The following is a 20,205-nucleotide window of genomic DNA, read 5'->3' as shown; positions in this document are numbered from 1 at the left end:
GTGGTCAGTCACTAGCGGCAGATACTTTACTCTCAACATGCAGAGCAGAGATGGATCTCTGTTAGTTCAATGCCACCCTGGCTACACAAAATTGATCCTGCCTTAAAGAAAAAGAGAGCTCACAAAAGGGAGATTCTAGTCCCTGGGTCACATGCCTTTAATCCCAGCACTAGGGAAGTGAAGACAGAAGTGTTATGGCTGGGCAAATAGAGGAATATAAAGGAGGGAGGAGACAAGAACTGGGTGCAGTCTGAGGCAGTAAGTCTGTGGATGCAGTCTGAGGACAGGATCGCCTTTCCTGTCTGAGCATTGATAGAGGTAAAAATCTCTCTAGTGGCTGGCTCTTCTGCTTCTCTGATCCTTCAGTTTCGCCCCCTAATAGCTGTCTCTGAATTTTTATTATTAAGATCAATTAGAATTCATGCTACAATGATGACTGTAGGCCCTGGCATTTTGACAACTCAGGCTAACAAGGACACAGAGACACTAACATAACAGAAGATTTTGAAAACCAAAATCAATGTGCTCACCACAATAATAACTTAAATAGCAAAACCACAAACATTGATGATAGTAACAACTGGCAAACATAGCGGTGAAAAGAACTGAAGACAGGCAAGCCTCTTCTCAAGAACAGAATATTGGCTGGGCCATGGGGACACGTGTCTCTAAACCCAGGACATGGAAGGTAGAGGCAGGATGGTCTTTGTGAGCTCAAGTCTGGTTTGGCCTAAAAGAGCTGGTTTCAGGACAGTCTGCAAAGCAAACAAGAGAAAATCTGTACCAAAAACAAAACAAAAAAAAAAAACCACACACAGAAAACTAATATTCTTTCCCACTAAATGTTTCTGAAAGAACAAAAATTCAAGGATCTCGGCAAATGGTCATGTGACTTCTTTGGCAGACAAAGTCTGAGAATAACCTGAACAAGTTCAACTTGTAACAAAGCCATGGAGAATTTAACCCTTTTTTTGGGGGGGAGGGCAAAGATGATGGATAGTTTACTACATCATTCTGGGCATGATCCTATGTGATTTGCGCTCTTCTTGCTTTCCTTATACAAATTATTGTTAGCTGCCTAAAGTTTTATTTTTTAGATTACGAATGAAATGGCTTTTACATAGAAAAAGCTTTCCTCTGATGACTCCTCTGAGTGAGCCTGTTTGGATTTTGTTAAAAATATACAGTGATCCTGATTCAGCTCCTAAAGCCTTTGATGTTTCAAGTGTGATCATGAATTTGGGATTCTCGGGAATAGGATGGCATTTTGTGACTAGCTTGAAAAAGTGTCACACTAGTTCATGATATTACAAATCTGAATAACTGCTTTGCAGAGAATGATTTTAGTCAACAGAGTCTAGGAAAAATACAAATAAATTTATGATATCAGGTGTTAATGGAAAGACACGAGGAGTTAAAAAAAAACAATCAGAACCATAGAAAGCCAGAGCGTCCTCATTTCAAATAGCTGTGCCAATACTATAGGAAGCTGAGAGGAAGGGGACATGAGAGCAAGGGCTAAGCAATGCCAACTGTGAAGAATAAGCTTTGAAGTCATGGTGCTTACAGGATGCTGGAATAACGTGGTGTATGCCCCCACAGGAGACAGAATAGCACAGAACGTAGAATGAATTGATTCAGCTTCTGCTCTGAGTTATTGTGAAAACTTAGATTTCACTAGAGGTGAACATTAACCACTACCTGCAAAATTCTCTTTCACTTTGCATGATGCTAGAACCACCATTGCTGCCAACTGGGCACACTGCTCTAACTGAAGGTGAGCCTCGTTAGAAAACTCTGTGGTTGTTTGCTGGACTCTTTATGATTTAATAGTAAACTATGAATCAAGTAGGTAATGTTTACCAGTGGGAATGTTGGCAGACAGGAGGAGAATAGGTTAAGGTAACAAGTTGGAAATTGTGGTAACCATTACCAGAAATTTGAGGAAACAAACTTTAGTGTTAAACTCTTTAGGTAACATGTTGAAATTGTATAAATTGGCTCAGGCTATCTGGGGCCACTTGTTTGAAACAAGTGTCAGAGTTTCATCATGGCAGAAACTTCACACACTCATCCCAGGTCATCAGACCTGTGAGGGATTAGGAGTTGGTCTCCAAACAGGTGGTGCACCAACATGCCTGATAGGAAGGTAATCTACTGGATATTCTTATTGTGTAAAAACTGCTTCCACCTGAGTAACCTGCAGATCCTCTGGGAGTGAGTCCGGTTGGAAGGATAGATAATTCAAGAACATTTGAGGAAATGGTGAGGAAAAAAATGGAAAGAATAAAAAAGTAAGGGAAGGCCTTTCATTTGACAAAGAAACAAAATATAATGAGACTATAATAAAATCACACAATATAAATGACATCAGTTGTAAAAGAAGACACAAGGAGAGACCTGCAAATTTTCCATGGTCCCTTAAACAAGAAATACAAGATTCTAACAAAATAAAAATCAAAGAAATCTCCCTGGGCCCTGTAGGTCTGTCCTTTTCCCATAATACAAAGTGGGTTGAGCAAGAAGGGCTGTTCCACCAAAACTGAATCAATTTGCTGGCTGCCTTCAAGCGTTTCTCCATTGCAGAAAATATTTCTCACTGCTAGAAGTATCTCCTTCCCTTATGATAAGGACAAGGATATCTGTTAGGATCACCTAGAAGCTATTTTACTTCCTATAAATGATTACTGGTTGTTTGCATCAGAGTGCGAAAAAGAAAACTAATTCAAAACAAAGGCAAGAGTACAGAATTTTAAATAGACATTGTATAGCTTGTATTACACAACCAAAACAACTTGTTCTCCATAGTAGACACACCGGAAAAGATGGTGTCAGATCGCCCAGATCTGAAGAAACGGGAAGATATGAGAGAACTAGATGGCAGGAAATAATCAAAGGAAGATCTGAATTCAACAAAATAGAAACAAAGAAAACAATAAAAAGAATCAATGAGACAAAGAGCTGGTTCTTCTAGAAAATCAACAAAATAGACAAACCTTTATCCAAACTGACCAAAAGACATAGAAAAGATTATACAAATTAACAAAGTCAGAAATGAAGAGGGGGACATAACAACAGACACAGAGGAAATACTATAGATCAAGATGACAGAGTTCCTTAAAAGGAAATAAATAAATCCCTCAAATTCACAAAAACAGAATTGCGGGAAATCAATACATCAATCAAAGAAATCAGGAAAACAAAAAAAATGAGAAAACTAATAAACCACCAAAATAAAGTCAAGAAAAATATAAAGACTTAATGTCTCTTTAAGATTTCATAAGTGCTTATACCATTATTAATATTATCATCAATTCTACTCTTCTACATAGGTTTAGCAGTGGAACACTATACAGAAACTATCATTTAAAAGCTCCACAAAATAAATTCCAGTTGGGTCCTAAACTAAATGTTACAGTTTACAAGCGCAGACCATCTGGAAGATACTCGAGAGACCACACTTCTCAGAGTTTGGCAAATCTACCTTCCAGAGTGACAATGCAAGCACTTACAGGCACAAAGATTTTACAGAAACATCAGCAAGGCGGACATTTCCAAATATGACCCCTCTCCAAATTCTCTTCACAGATGCAGCCTGAAGAGTTACATTTCTCGGAGGCTGCTGCCTCAGCCCACGGATCACGGGCGAATCATGCAGGAACAGCAGAAACAGGCCGAACTCTGCAACTGCTCGCTACCTTTCACCCAGACAAGGGCGGACCCGTCTGACTCAGCCGGCTCCACACAGTTTGGCGATAGTGGCCCCTTGCTCACCATGGCCTGCCCGGATTCCTTGTTTGATGACAGATGCGCATAGCTCACCATGGCCTGGCTGCCCAGTTCAACCACGCTCTACCCAAAAGGAGCCCAAGATTCAGCAAACAGCTGCAACTTCCAACTTCCTCAGGAAAGCAAACCAGCCCAAAACCGGAAGAACAGTCCCATCTGATTGACGGGTCATTCAAAGCCTCCGATTGGCTAGTGATGGCTGAGTGACAGACAGGACTTAGTGACCTAAGTGGATACGACAAAAAGATAGTCAGCTATAGCTTCTCTTCTTTTTTTTTTTTTTTTTTTTTTTTTTTTAATTTTCGAGACAGGGTTTCTCCGTAGCTTTTTGGTCCCTGTCCTGGAACTAGCTCTTGTAGACCAGGCTGGCCTCGAACTCACAGAGATTCGCCTGCCTCTGCCTCCCGAGTGCTGGGATTAAAGGTGTGCGCCACCACTGCCCAGCTATAGCTTCTCTTCTAAGCACAGAAATATCCCTTATTTGCTGGAAATTTTTACCAGATTCAACAGCAATTCTCTTGTTAATGTAAACCAATGGGCTTTGTTTTTTAAAAAAGTAAACAAATTCAGAAGGAGGCTATTCAGACATTCTTGCCCAAAGCAAACACAGGGTAACTAAAGAATATAATGTTTGAACTGGAATGGGGCTGTTAATCTCAGCATCTTGTCAGGAAAAATTTGGGTTCTCAGGACCTGAAGCAGCCCCTTCACGAAGGCACTGGATTCAGACCATTACCAGCTCTCCCAGGCATATTCCTGATTTCAGAGAATGATATGTTTCTTTATACATCAGGGCCAAGGAGAAATGCCACCAAGGCATAGGCAGGCTGCCAAACATGGAGAGATCTAATTTCTCAAGAATTTATCTGGAAATAATTCAATTTTCATTTGAAATTTACCTGTGAAATACATTTCGAGATTATTTGTGGATGGTGTTTATTCAGACTCACATCCTTGGTAGCACTGCACTGTGAAACTGTGATTTAGAAGAGCAGAATTGAGGATATAAAGGATTTACCAATGGTTAGAAGATAGGGAGAGACACAAGGTAGAATTTATCTGGGGGAGAACTGTCCCTAAAAGACCCCTAAGGTACATAGTATGCCAAGAAGTCCTGGTTGAGAGTAGGAGGCTAGGGTGTAAATGTTTATTCACCTTTTGTGTATATTGTTATCGCTCACCTTTCTGTGTCAAAAACAACAAACAGGGTGCTTATCGGTGCAGACGTTAAGAGAAACACTATGTGGAAAGATCTTTCTATAGTAAGCTGGAGCATCATGGTTTTAAAAGAAATTTCTAAGATATGTTGTACTGGATGTTGTACACATTAATTTCACCATGTTTTGTTATGCATTTTCTCTTTCTTTGTATTGCTGACATACATCCATAAAAATACAAAAGCATAGCTATAGTAACAATGCTATGAATTATGTGAAGACTGCCTTGTGTTTTTGCTAAGGTTTAGTTTAACCCATTGTACCTAGGAAATAGTAATTTACTGCACTGTCTTACATACAGTTTCCAGTTAGCTTTCTTTATTTAATTGTTGCTGCTTAGCACTATCATGAGACAGTGAATTGGTGCCATCCTGTGATCAGCTGTGCCTGCTTACAAAGAAAAACAACCCCCACATTTGCTGTCTGTTGATGTTCCATCATAAAGGAGGTATTATAAAAAGAAAGCAGTGCACAAAAGAATATTTTGGAAGAATATACAGCCGGAAATATCTTTACTAAAGAAAGACATATATTAAATGATAATGACTGGATGGCTCTAGAAACAAAAAGATTGGAAAATATTTGTAAATTATGAAGGTCTAAATTAATTGTTTTAGGTAAATAAAAGATGACATTTCAAGATGATTTATTCTACTAAGATTGGCAAGTCCAGATATCAAGTATTTTGAAAACAGGCTGAACTGTATGTCCCAACCATATTCCCAAATGGTTGTTTATAAGTGGTTGTTTTCATTTAAAGGAGCATATGATATAGAAATGAATACTTTGCACTGGTATGGACCTTGGTCTATTGATAGAAATTTAAGGTCTTTTATTATACTGAATATATGTATTTCTGCTTTTGTTTAAGATATGTTGTTTGTGCAACTCATTTTAAAATGTAATATATAGTTAAGAAATACATATTAATAGATTGTCATCTGTAATAATCCAACATTGTCGTCATTTAGTTAGGTTTCTAGATGTTCAGAGATATATTTCAGATAGATAGGCAATCTCCAAAAACTTCGAAGAACTGTAGATTATTGCATTTAAATAACTTAGGATTCTGTTGACATGAGTCATGATTGTTCCTGGCAACATTAATCTATTTCTGAGAGAAGGTTGCACACTGAAGACAGTCCACTTGGAGCTGTTTGCTTATTGGCAAAATTGGCCTTTGGGAAAGGAACTGCCCCTGCCTCGACAATTGACAAAATGCATGGGGTCCAGACTGGATAAGCAGGATACAAGCAAAAAGATTGAGCAAACTTGCCAAGACAGGGTGAGACAGTTTTTCAAATTTCCTGCTTCTGAAAATGGTCTGTCAGTTACTAAAGGCCTTAGTCAAAGGCGGGTGATGCAATGATGCAAATGAGACTTTGGGTGGTTGCCTAAGTAGTCAGTTATCTCTGTCATTTCTTGTACATTTTAGAAGTTGCTTGATTGATCTTCCTGTTTATTCAAGTAATATTTTCCGTCTCAGGTCTTTGAAGGGGTTGAAGTCCAGAAAGTCATAGTTACTTTCCTCTCTTGACTGAGTTAATCCATTTCCCACCTAGTTTATTCTGCTCTATCTATAGGCCCACATCAGCTTCTTTATTATCCGATTGTACGCACAGCATACAAAGGGAATCCCACATCAACTGTGGGTTTCCTAGGAGTTTTCCTAGTGCCTGGTTTCTCAATAATACCACAATGCTACCCCTTTTAAGGTCTCTCTCTCTCCTTGCTTTCCCCCTCTGTCTTTACTCAACTCAATCTTACCAATCCCTCATGTTTTCCTCTATGTTCTGCTCCCCATCCCTTTATGCTGCCAATTTGCTGACGAGATCTTGCCTACTTTTCCTTCCCGGGGTGTTCCATGTATTTTTCTTTTAGGGTTCCCTTACTTTCCTGTCTTCTCTGGAGTTGAGAACTCTAGGCTTGTTAGCCTTTGCCTTGTGTCTAATATCCAGTTGTGGGTGTGTACATACAATGTATGTCCTACTGAGCATGGGTTATCTAACTTAGAATGCATTTTCCTAGTTATATACACTTGCCTGTAACATGTCATTGTTCTTTACCACTTAGTAGTATTCCACTATGAAAATGTAGCATATTTTCTTCATCCGTTCTTTGGTTGATGAGCATATCAGTTGTTTCCAGGTTCTGGCTATTACAAATAATCTTGCTATGATCATAGTAGAGCAAATGTTCTTATGGCATGGGTCTTCATCCTTTGTGTATATATTCAAGACTGGTATTGCTAAGTCTTGAGGTCTATTGATTCCCAATTTTTTTTTTTTTGAGAAAATGCTTTACTGCTTTCAAAGGTGGATGTAAATTTTGCATTGCCAGCAGCAATGGAGGAGGGTCCCCTTACTCCACATCTCCTCCACCATAAGCAGTCCTTAGTGTTTTTTATCATAGCCATTCTGACTGGTATAAGATAGTATCTCAGGGTTATTTTGATTTGCATTTCCCTAATGGCTAAATACACTGAATAGCACCTTCAGTGCGTTATTGCCATTTGAGATTCTTCTGTTGAGAATTCTCATTTAGAACTTTAACAATTTTATTAAACGATTATTTGATAATTTGGTAGTTTCTTGAGTTCTTTGTATATTTTTGGAGATCAGCCCTCTCTCCAGAGTGGAGTTGATGAAATTTATTTCCCATTCTGTAGGCTGCCACTTTGTATTGTTGACTGTGTCCTTTGGCTTAAAGAGGCTTCTCACTTCCAGGAGGTGCCATTAATTAATTGTTGATCTCAGTGTCTTGCTACAGATGTTATAACCAGGGAGTGTTCTCCTGCGCCAATGCATCAAAGCTACTTCCCTAATTTTCTTCTATCAGCTTCAGTGTAACTGGGTGTGTGTTAAGGTCTGTGATTTTTTGGCAAAGAAGCTAAAATTATACAATGGAAAAATGAACATCTTCAGCAAATAGCACTTGCATACTGGATTTGGACTTATTTACAGAAAGTCAAATAGATGCATATCTATGCACAAAATTCAAGTCCAAATGGATCAAACACCTCAACATTAATCCATGTGAATGGGAAGGCAGTCTGCTTATTTGACGCCTGTAGAAGCTTCAGTTAGGAGACCTGAGTGATGGTGACTCCAGATAACATCCAGGTTGCCTTGATATCCTGAGATTTAATCAGAAGTCAGTTTAAGGCTGGGGCAATCAGGCATTTACAAAGAGCCATAGAGTGTGGACGAACTGTTAGGGAGGGAGATTTGTGCATGAGAGCCAAAGGAGCAAAGGCCAGAGAGCAAAGCTTGCAGTGTGCCTGAGGACAAGATGGCTCCTGCTGCACTCTCTGTATCCACTCAGCAGTGGTGGGTCAGCCTCCCTCCAGGTCTTCAGCTCTTTTCCATTTTGGGCAGCTACATGTAGCTCTCAGTGACAATATTCTGCAGGCTCCTGCTTTGTGATCCTGTCTTGGGCATTAAATCTTCACAGTCCCAAACTTGTCAATCCCTGAAAACTGCCTGCCTGGTAGGAATAAGTATATTCTAAAGCTACATTTATATTTCTCCCTTTGGTGAACAACTAGAGAAATCATAGACCCCATTGAAAATTGACCCTAAAAAATAATCCCATGCTAGCTCAGGATTGAGTATAATAAAGGGTTATTTATTTAGGGGTAGACTCACAGATCACAGTCCTCTGCATGAATGGGAAACAGGAACGCAAACCAGCAGCTGGGAGAGAGTGAGTTCAGGCTGTCAGAATTTATAGTATAAGAGACCATGCCCAAGTGGACTGGTATCTTAAAGGCTACTGGCTAAAAGATTTCCTACATCACCTCCCCCTTTTGTTTAAATAAGAGAGTTCAAAGTCTAATACAAGACTATGTACTAAAATAAAAAATATCAAGTGTAAAAATTGGAACTACAACCAGCATAATTAATATCAAGCGAGAAACATGGGCTAAATGTTTCAATAATTATCCGATCCTAAAAAGTCTAAGTCTTGTATTATAAATAGATTGACCAAGTCATGAGATGAAAGCAATTACAACTACCTAGTTCAAGCCCATCAAAGACCTGAGAAGTGAAATAATATTACTTAGGTAAACAGAAAGTGCAATCAAGCAACTACCAAAATGTGCAATAAATGACAGAGACAACTGGCTACCTGGGCAATCACTCAAAGTCACATTTGCAACATTGGAACAATCAACTTTAGCTAAGGCCTAGAGTAATTGACAGACCATTTTCAGAGGCAGGAAATTTTTCAAAACTGTCTTAACCTGTCTTAGCAAGATTTGACAGACTTTTTCTTTGTATCCTGCTTGTCCTGTCCAGAGACTGTGCATTTTGTCAGTGGTCAAGGCATGGGCAGTTATTTGCCCAAAGGCCAATTTTGCAAAGAAGAAAACAAGCTCCAAGCGGAATGTCTTTGGTGTTCAACATTCTCTCGGGAATAGATCAGTGCTGCCAAGAGCAATTGTGTCTCGTGTCAACAGAACCGTAAGTTATTTAAATGCCATATGGTACAGTGCTTTGAAGTGGTTGGAGATTACTTGTCTATGCAGAATAAATCTCTATGAATCTAAGGATACTTTTTAGTATAACTAGAAGTATGGCAAACATGGATGACTATTGCTTTATAATTGTCAATACCTATATAGCTTAAAGAGTAAGACTTCATATTAGAATATTAAACAATCCTTAAACAACTGTGCAAAAAAAGGAAGACAATGACATCAAAATGTAGGCAATGTATAATTGAGCAGAGGAAGAAAAGTATAGTACAATATGATAAATCTATCCTAAAATTGTATCAATATACAAACTGTCTTAAGCAGAGGTAGAAGGATACATGCATACAATATGACAAAATAACTATGTCTAGATGTTCAAATATTGTAAACAGATATAGGAGCTTATTCAATATAACAAATATAATTTGAATTTGTATCGATGTACAAGAACCTGCCTATAAATAATAGCACACAAGCATTCGCCATATTACTCACTATTATTAGTGTGAGTAAGCTACACTAATTTACCTATAATACCTTCCAATTTTCCTTTTATTTCTTTTTCTTTTCCTTTCTTTCTTTCTTTCTTTTTCTTTTTTGGTTTTTCGAGACAGGATTTCTCTGTAGCTTTGGAGCCTGTCCTGGAACTAGCTCTTGTAGACCAGGCTGGCCTCAAACTCATGGAGATCTGCCTTCCTCTGCCTCTTAAGTGCTGGGATTAAAGGTGTGTGCCACCACCACCTGGCTTATTTCTTTTTCAAAGAGATCCCTGAGCCTATATAAATTCCACCCCAAGCCCCAACTCTATATCAGTTACAATCAAGCCCTAATTGATGTCCCTAACCCTGAGAATAAACTTTGTTGAGTGAAGGGACATCATCTTCTAGAATTATTTCTAGCTGCCATGGGGGCAATGTTCTTTCTATGGGATCCCATAAAAGTAAAATGGTGGTTAAGTTTCAAGATTTCTGTCTGGTGTAATTGCAACTAGCCTCTTAGTATTCAATAGAGTTTTTCTGGGGTTCCTATTTGAAGACTGGGAGAAGGTGCACCATTTCAGCTAACTAAGTTGGGACCATCTTGAGCAGCTGGTACCCAAAACCAGTCTTATAGTAATGTTATCAGAATTATGATGTCATATCAACCAGATGGAGTTGATGTTCTGGGGGGCTTCATCTTCTCCTCCTGGAAACTACAAAGATTACTGCAGGTAAATTCATTGTTTTTTTGTGGAAAAGTTAAACATTATTTATATAGACATATATTCAATAAAAGGTATGATAGAGACAAAAATAGGTATGGAGAAAAGTAAATTTTTTCCTATATTCTTTCTTCTTTAGTCCCACACCTTTATTTGCTTCAAGAACATCACACTTTTCGATTGGTGGTTCATTCATATTGACTTTTAATTTGATATAATGCTGGAAAAGAAAGTTCCTGGAAGCGGCTGGAGTGTAGATCGGGGACTGGGGACATTTCTAGCTTGTACAAGGCCTTCGGATCATTCCCAGAGCTCCTGCCAAAAGAAACAGACAAGCAAACAAAACATGGTTTGTCATTTGGAATAATGGCCTCTGTAAAATTAGATTTTTGCATGAGTTAGAATATCACTGTGAAGCCCTGGTTGGAAATGTAACCAGAGATTATATTACATAGTCGGGAACGGAGAGATCTTCCTGCCTCTGCCTCTGGGTACTGGGATTAAGCACAAGCACCACCATATTCAGCTTTATAACAGTTTTAAAATATTTAACAAACAGGGATGGCCAATGTGAAATCAGTTAATCAATTATATGTGATGTAAAAATGTGCTGGGTAGCCCTTTCATGGGATCTACAGACCAGGGTCCTTGGAAAGAGATTGACCTGTCCCCAAACCCTTCTCTTTGTAGACAGGACATTGTTTCAGATATATTGAGTGGGTCTCCATGGCCTCCTTGAACAAGACAATGAGTGATCATTGGCCCAGTGACTTATAACTCACTGAAATTTTTTGGAAAGGGGTACAGTTGTAATCGCACACAGTTTTCGTGAATTCAGCTCTTTTAACTACTATATGATATTTTGATAGCCAGACATAAATAAATAAACTTTTATTGGACATACATTTCAGCCTGTCCTCAAAATATTTGTTACCTGAACTTGTCAATCTTAATAGAATAAATGATCACTAAATGTCATCTTTTATTTACCTAAAACAACCTACTTAGAACTTCATGATTTGCAAATGCTTTCCATTCTTTTTGTTTCTAGAACCATCAAGTCATTATCATTTTCATTTTTATATTTACAGCAAATGTGGGGGTTGTTTTTCTTTGTAAGCAGGCACAGCTGATCACAGGATGGCACCAATTCACTGTCTCATGATAGTGCTGAGCAGCAACAATTAAATAAAGAAAGCTAACTGGAAACTGTATGTAAGACAGTGCAGTAAATTACTATTTCCTAGGTACAATGGGTTAAACTAAACCTTAGCAAAAACACAAGGCAGTCTTCACATAATTCATAGCATTGTTACTATAGCTATGCTTTTGTATTTTTATGGGTGTATGTCAGCAATACAAAGAAACAGCAAATACATAAACAAAACATGAGGAAATTGTTGTGTACAACATCCAGTACAACAAACTCAGAAATTCCTTATAAAACTCTGATGCTCCAGCTTACTATAGAAAGATCTTTCCACATAGTGTTTCTCTTAACGTCTGCACCGATAAGCATCCTGTTCGTTGTTTCTGACACAGAAATGTGACAAATAACAACACACAGAAAGGTGAATAAACATTTACATCCTACTATCAACCAGGACTTCTCGGCGTACTACGTACCTTTGGGGTCATTGAGAAGCAGTCCTTCCTCATCTAAGTTCTACCTTGTGTCTCTCCCTATCTTCTAACCATTGGTAAATCCTTTATATCCCCAATTCTGCTCTTCTATATCAAGTTTCACAGTGCAGTGCTACCAAGGATGTGAGTCTGAATAAACACCATCTACAAATAATCTCGAAATGTATTTTACAAGTAAATAACAAATGAAAGTGCAGAATTTCCAGATAATTCTTGAGAAATTAGATCTCTCCATGTTTGGCAGCCTGCCTATGCCTTGGTGGCATTTCTCCTTGGCCCTGATGTACAGAGAAAGAAACGTATCATTCTCTGAAATCAGGAATATGCCTGGGAGAGCTGGTAATGGTCTGAATCCAGTGCCTTCGTGAAGAGGCTGCTTCAGGTCCTGAGAACCCCAATTTTTCCTGACAAGAGGCTGAGACTATCAGCCCCAATGACACTTGAAATGGTTTTTAAATGACATTGAGTTAACCTGTGTTTGTTTTGTGTAAAATTATCTGATTAGCCTCCTTCTGCATATTAAAAAAGAGAACCTATTGGTTCACATCAACAAGAGATTTGCTGTTGAATTTGGTAAAAATTTCCAGCAAATAAGGTTTATTTCTGTGCTTAGAAGGGAAGCTATAGCTCGATATCATTGCGTTGTATCCACTCAGCTCACTACGTCCTGTCACTCAGCCATCACTAGCCAATCGGAGGCTTCAGAAAACCCGCCAGTCAGATGGGAGTGTTCTTCCGGTTTCCAGGCTGGTTTTTCTCTCTTGAGGATATTGGAAGTTGCTCAGCTCTGCAGCCTCTTGGGCTCCCTTTGGGTAGAGCGTGGTTGAGCTGTGCAGCCAGGCCATGGTGAACTATGCGCATCTGTCATCAAACAAGAAAAACTGGCAGGCCATGGTGAGCAAGGGGCCACTATCGCCGAACTGTGTGGAGCCGGCTGAGTCATTAGAGCCCGTGTGATAGGTCCGCCCTTGTCTGGGTGGGAGGTAGTGAGCAGTTGCAGAGTTCGGCATGTTTCTGCAGTTCCTGCATGATTCGCCCATGATCCTTATCATTCCATGGGCTGAGGCAGCAGCCTCCGAGAAATGTAACTCTTCAGGCTGCATCTGTGAAGAGAATTTGGAGAGGGGTCATATTTGGAAATGTCCGCCTTGCTGATGTTTCTGTAAAATCTTTGTGCCTGTAAGTGCTTGCATTGTCACTGTGGAAGGTAGATTTGCCAAACTCTGAGAAGTGTGGTCTCTCGAGTATCTTCCAGATGGTCTGCGCTTGTAAACTGTAACATTTAGTTTAGGACCCAACTGGAATTTATTTTGTGGAGCTTTTAAATGATAGTTTCTGTGTAGAGTAGTGTTCCACTGCTAAACCTATGTAGAAGAGTAGAAATGATGATAATATTAATAATGGTATAAGCACTTACCAAATCTTAAAAGAGACATTAAGTCTTTATTTTTTTTCTTGTCTTTATTTTGGTGGTTTATTAGTTTTCTCCAATTTTTAGTGTTTTTCTGCATTTCTTTGAATGATTTATTGATTTTCTACAATTCTGTCTTCTTGAATTGGGGGGATTTATTTATTTATTTATTTTTAAAGAACTCTGTCATCTTGATATAGTTGGTCTTAATGCCTTGTTCTTATACTTCAGCCCTGTCTGGATATAATGAGCAGCCAAGATAGCACACCTGGGCTCTGCAGGTGACATCCTCCCCTTGCCGTTATGGATTATGTTTCTAGACTGGTGTCTAGGAATGTGAGTTTGAGATGATTAAATCGAGGTACTGATTTCTGGATTAGTCCTTCTTGGATGGGAGGGTTTTCCCTTGGTTTCTGTGTGTTGTCAGGAATTTCAGAGTATGTAGCACGTGAGTAGTGCCTTTGACTGGCCTTGGCTGTCGTGTTCAACGGAGAACCCTTGCTGGTGTTGGAAGCTGGAGAAAGGGGAAGATTATCCTAGGTATTTACAAGAGGCCTGGAGAGTGGGGAGGGGGAGGGGAAACTGTCTCTGGCGTTCTAGACCAGTGTTAGGGGTCTAGAAAATTAGTGAAAATTGGGTCTGGGGTAACAGCTAATGTGGTAGATGTGCAGGGAGCCTGCCTGGTTTTCTGGCAGATGTGGCAAGTCGTTGAGCCAGGGTCGGAGGTGTCTCAATCAGTTGTGGTGGGGACACAGAAATGAGGCCAGAAGGGACGGGCAGGTGGGGATGTGCTGTGGATTCCATGGAGCCACAGACAGGGAAGAGGAAGTTGCAGGTGTTGATCTGTTGCAGGCCTAGGAAAACTCTTGAGTTTTGCATCTTGGGTAACAGATAATGAGGAAAGTCTGCAGGCAGCCTACCTGGTCACATACCCAAAATCTCAATCCTGATGCACCAGGTTCCCAGGCAGCATTTCTTGACTTTTTCTTTTATTTAGGTTTCTGCTTTTGTTAATGAGTGAAAGACTTTTAGTGTATTGGATAAAAAGTACTATGTAGGCTTCACATGCCACTTAGCTGTTCTTGGGGTTAACCTGAATATGGAGACCAGCATCCCAGTCTGCAGGCTCATAGCTTCCTGTTTCTCCAGATCGGGGAGATCTAACACCATCTTTTCTGGTATGTCAACCATGCAGAACAAGTTGTTTTGGTTGTGTAATACAAGCCATACAATGTCTATTTAAAATTCTGTTTTCTTGCCTTTGTTTTGAATTGGTTTTCTTTTTTTTACTCTGATGCAAACGCTTGATCATCGCTTACAGGAAGCAAAATAGTTTCTAAGTGATCCTAACAGACATCCTTTTCCTTATCATAAAGGAAGGAGACTAGCAGTGAGAAATATTTTCTTCCATTGAGGAACACCTAAAGGCATCCAGAAAATCTATTTAGTTTTAATGGGAAAAGTTCTCCTTCTCCAACCCACTTTGTGTTATGGGAAAAGGACAGAACTGCAGGGCCCAGGGAGATTTCTTTGATTTTTATTTTGTTAGAATCTTGTAGTTCTAGTGTAAGGGACCATGGGAAATTAGCAGGTCTCTCTTTATGTCTTCTTCTATGATTTCTGTCTTTTGTATTGTGTGATTTTATTATACTCTAATTATATTGTCGTTTCTCTGGAAAATGATGGATCTTCACTTACTTTTTTTTTATCCCTTCCATTTTTTTCTTCCTCACCTGGACTCACTCCCAGAGGATCTGCAGGTTAGTCGCGTGGAAGCAGTTTTTACACAATAAGAATATCCAGTAGATTACCTTCCTATCAGGCATGTTGGTGCACCACCTGTTTGGAGACCAACTCCAAACACATCACAGGTCTGATGAGAAGTTCACAGTGTGTGAAGTTTCCGCCATGATGAAACTGACACCTGTTTCAAACAAGTGGCCCCAGATAGCCTGAGCCAATTTTATTTATACAATTTCAAAAGGTTACCTGAAGAGTTTAACAATAAAATTTGTTTCCTCAAATTTCAAAATGCTTACCACAATTTCCAGCTTGTTCCCTTATCTTATCCTCCTCCTGTCTGCCAAGTTTCCCACTGGTAAACATTACCTATTTGATTCATAGTTTTACTATTAAACCATAAAGAGTCCAGCAAACAACCACAGAGTTTTCTAACGAGGCTCACCTTCAGTTAGAGCAGTGTGCCCAGTTATCAGCAATGGTGGTTCTAGCATCATGCAAAGTGAAAGAGAATTTTGCAGGTAGTGGTTAATGTTCACCTCTAGTGAAATTTATGTTCTCACAATAACTCAGAGAAGAAGGTGACTCAATTCATTCTACATTCTGTGCTATTCTGTCTCCTGTGGGGGCATACACCACATTATTCCAGCATCCTGTAAGCACCATAACTTCAAAGCTTATTCTTCACAGTTGGCATTGCTTAGCCCTTGCTCTCATGTCCTTTTCCTCTCAGCTTCCTATAGTACTGGCACCGCTATTTGAAATGAGGACGCTCTGGCTTTCTATGGTTCTGATTGTTTTTTTAACTCCTCGTGTCTTTCCATTAACACCTGATATCATAAATTTATTTGTATTTTTCCTAGACTCTGTTGACTAAAATCATTCTCTGCAAAGCAGTTATTCAGATTTGTAATATCTTGAACTACTGTGACACTTTTCAAGCTAGTCACAAAATGCCATAAAAAGATACCTTGCTATTCTCAAGAATCCCGAATTCATGGTCACACTTGAAACATTAAAGGCTTTAGGAGCTGAGTCAGGATCACTGTATGTTTTTAACAACATCCCCTTGGTTCTCACTCAGAGGAGTCATCAGAGGAAAGCTTTCCCTATGGAAAGCCATTTCATCCATATTCTAAGAAAATAAAACTTTAGGCAGCCAACAATAATTTGTATAAGGGAAGCAGGAAGAGCAGGTAGTACATAGGATCCTGGGATCATGCCCAGAAGTATGCAGCAAACTGTCCCTCAGCCTTGCCAAAAAAAGGGTTAAATTCTCCATGGCTTTGCCAGAAGTTGAACTTGTTCATGCTATTCTCAGACTTTGCCTGCCAAAGAAGCCACATGACCCTTTGACGAGATCCTTGAGTTTTTGCTCTTTCAGAGACATTCAATGGGAAAGAATATTCTTTTCTGCTGTATTTTTTGTTTTGTTTTGGTTTTTGGGGTATTTGGGGGGGGGCGTGGGTTTCAAGACAGGTTTTTCTCTTTTTTGCTTGCAGTCTCTCCTGAAACGAGCTCCTTAGGCCAAATGGGCTTTGAACTCACAAAAACTATCCTTCCTCTATCTTCCACATCCTGGGATTAAAGACACGTGTCACCATGGCCTTGCCAATATTCTGTTCTTGAGAAGAGGCTTGCCTCTCTTCAGTTCTTTTCACCTCCATGTTTGCCAGTTGTTACTATCATCAATGTTTGTGGTTTTGCTCTTTAAGTTCTTAATGTGGTGAGCACATTCATTTTTTTTAAACCATGTCTTATGTTATTGTCTTTGTGTCCTTCTTAGCTTGAATTGCCAGCATACCAGGGCCTACAGTCATCACTGTAGCATGAATTCTAATTGATCTTAATAATAAAAATTCAGAGACAGCTATCAAGTTGTGAAACTAAAGGATCAGAGAAGCAGAAGAGCCAGCCACTAGAGAGATTTTTTGCCTCTACCAATGCTCAGACCAGAGGGGCGATCCTGTCCTCAGAGTACCACCTCAGACGTACTGCCTCAGACTGCACCCAGTTCTTGTCTCCTCCCTCCTTATATTCATCTTTATGCAGTCATATCACTGCTATCTTCACTTCCCTAGTGCTGGGATTAAAGGCCTGTGATCCCAGGGACTAGAATCCCCCTTTTGTGAGCTCTCTTTTTCTTTAAGGCAGGATCAGGGTGGCATTGAATTAACAGAGCTCCATCTCTCTTCTGCATCCTGAGATTAAAGTATCTGCCGCCAGTGACTGACCACATGTGTCTTAGATCTGCACTCTGAACACCTGGCAAGTTTTCTATGTTAAAACAAAAAATATCACTACACATCTGAGGAAACATTAATTGAGGCTGTACCACTATCACAGTGTTTTGCAGAGAAATTTAGCACTAGACAGTTGCAGAGGGCAAGTCATATGGTGAGCTTGAGGTAGGAAATGTCAAGGTGTTCAGCGCCACTGAAGAGGAGGCTCTTGCTCAGCACTGGATGCCTAGGACGGACTCCATCCAGCTAAGCCTTCACTCTATGCTAGGAAGAGAAAGACTCTGATCTCAAGTAAGCAACTTCACACTCAATCTGCTGTAACTCGGTTATAAGTGTGGCAGGGTTTATTACAACATACACTGAAAATTAGGTTCAATCTTTGTGGTTTTATCGTTTCTGTATACCAAAAAAGATGCAAAATTTGAAGTCATGGATTCTTAGTCTGTGATTGCCTTTCAGTACTGTTACAGGCATCTGTGTTTGCCAAAAATACATATTTAGACCTTGTCTCCCCTGAGAAAAATTATTCTAACAAATAAAAAGATAGCTACATCTGCCTCTGCCTTCTAAGTGCTGGAATTAAACACATGAGTCAATGCACCCAGCATGCGTATTGTTTTTTGTTGTTAGTTTTTATTAGTAATAGGACATACAAATTCTCTGATATTTACCTAGTTCTACCTTTCTCTTGCAAGGCCTATCTCATTCGAAGTTTGCAGAAATAACAGGGGTGAACCTCCTATTCAGCTTCCTTCTGTAGTGATGCGGTGAGAGCATTATGATGTCCCTGTCATAAAACAAGTGTAAGAAGCACCAGAATTAGGTGACTGTACTGTCAAAGACGTACATTTACAATGTTGATGGAATCACACCTTTTGTTTTCCACATGTATGGGATATATTAGAATGTAGTGACCTATGATGATGTGCATGTGAACTTCACCCCAGAAGAGTGGGCTTTGCTGAACCCTTCCCAGAAGAATCTCTATAATGATGTGATGCTGGAGACCTTCAGGAACCTCACTGCTATTGGTAAGATGGTCAACATTACTTCATGTTTTAAAATGAGGGGACTAGTGTTTCCTGGTTATTGGTGGTCATCTGTAATTTTGATTGATAAAGAGGAAGAGTGTGGTGAATAAATCATATATGGTGCTAAGGTTTATTAAAGATAATAACTTAAATTTTGCACAATTTCCAATAATATATACTTTCTGGTATTATTTTTAGGCTACAATTGGGAAAGTCATTATATTGAAGAGTATTCTCAAAGTTCGAGAAGACGTGGAAGGTAATTTATATATGCAAGATTATATAAATATGCATTTGAAAAAAATTTAATGTGACTTGGAAGTTTTAAAGGGAAGCAACAATATAAAAAACACAACTTAAATTGTATTGATGATTATTAAATTTCCCAAAAACCATGTACTTCAATGTTAGGTAGGAAGGTTGTGTTTGCAAAGCATTAGGAAAGAAAACAAGGAAACGGTGCCTCAACAGATATCACCATTTGAATCACAGCAGAGTGAGAGCTGTGCTGTAGAACTGCCAGTCTGTGTAGTTTCATTCCACTCATATCACAATAGGTGTGCACTTTGCACAGGTTAAGAGCATATGTCCAAAACCTTCTACTAAGCAAGCAGTCCATAGGAAAGCCAGTGTGACTTATATACAGGTGGTGGGTTTGCTGAGTTTATTGAGCTGGGTCAATAGAGTCAAGGGACAGTATTTGTAGAGAAACTGTAATCCCTGTACCACATGTCTATGAGGAGCAGAGAGTCATACTGTGTAAATGCAATGTGGAAACCTTTTATTTGTTATTCTTCCTTTAATAGATAAATCCTATGTCAGTCTGGATAGAAACCATATGAGCATTGGCATATGGAAAGAATTTACACTGTCTCTCTCAGAAAAATTAGAAGATAGATAATAGTCTCTCCTTAGACTAGACTTGATGATTGTGATTCAAGGTTATAAGTAATTGATTTTCCAGCTTCATTGGGAATACATCAATCTCACACTAGAAAAGCCTTACGAGTACTAGGGATTTGTAGACACTTCTGTTTGTCATGGTTCACTTTGCAAATGTAGTATGACTGACACTCTTGGAAAATATCTGACTATATTAAGTGTGTTAGTGCTCTGAGTCTTTCCAGTGCTCTTCACATATGTGAAAAATCTCATATAGAAAACAGAAGGTCTGAATGTGAACCATGTAATACAAGCTCTTACCACAAAAGACCTCTACAAAGATGCAAAACAACCCTTAGTAGAAGTTAAAACATGAGTTTAAACAAATTAATAAAACCTTAACTTATGAGGTTTTTTTAAAAAGTTTTAAAGCTAAGAGGCTAAGAGCACTGGGTGTTCTCCCTGAGGTCCTGAGTTCAAATCCCAGAAACCACATGGTGGCTCCCAGCAAACTGTAAAGAGGCCTGATCCGCTCTTCCAGCACTGAAGTCTACAGGCAGGAGGAAC

General features: G+C 39.3%; 1 protein-coding gene across 1 annotated transcript in view; it reads left to right on the top strand.

Moving 5' to 3' along the window:
* LOC142854538 (zinc finger protein 431-like) overlaps window positions 1–19,019 on the top strand; it is a 33,355-nt gene extending 14,336 nt beyond the window's left edge. The window contains exons 2-3 of the mRNA XM_075980252.1: window positions 18,630–18,756; window positions 18,955–19,019. Of these exons, the coding sequence (XP_075836367.1) occupies window positions 18,630–18,756; window positions 18,955–19,019 (192 nt within the window). The remainder of the gene's footprint in view (window positions 1–18,629; window positions 18,757–18,954) is intronic.
* Window positions 19,020–20,205: the final 1,186 nt, after the last annotated feature.

Source organism: Microtus pennsylvanicus, chromosome 7 (assembly GCF_037038515.1).
Source record: "Microtus pennsylvanicus isolate mMicPen1 chromosome 7, mMicPen1.hap1, whole genome shotgun sequence".
Lineage (NCBI taxonomy): Eukaryota > Metazoa > Chordata > Mammalia > Rodentia > Cricetidae > Microtus > Microtus pennsylvanicus.
The sequence above is the reverse complement of the archived record's forward strand: the minus strand, read 5'-3'. Positions and strand labels throughout refer to the sequence as shown.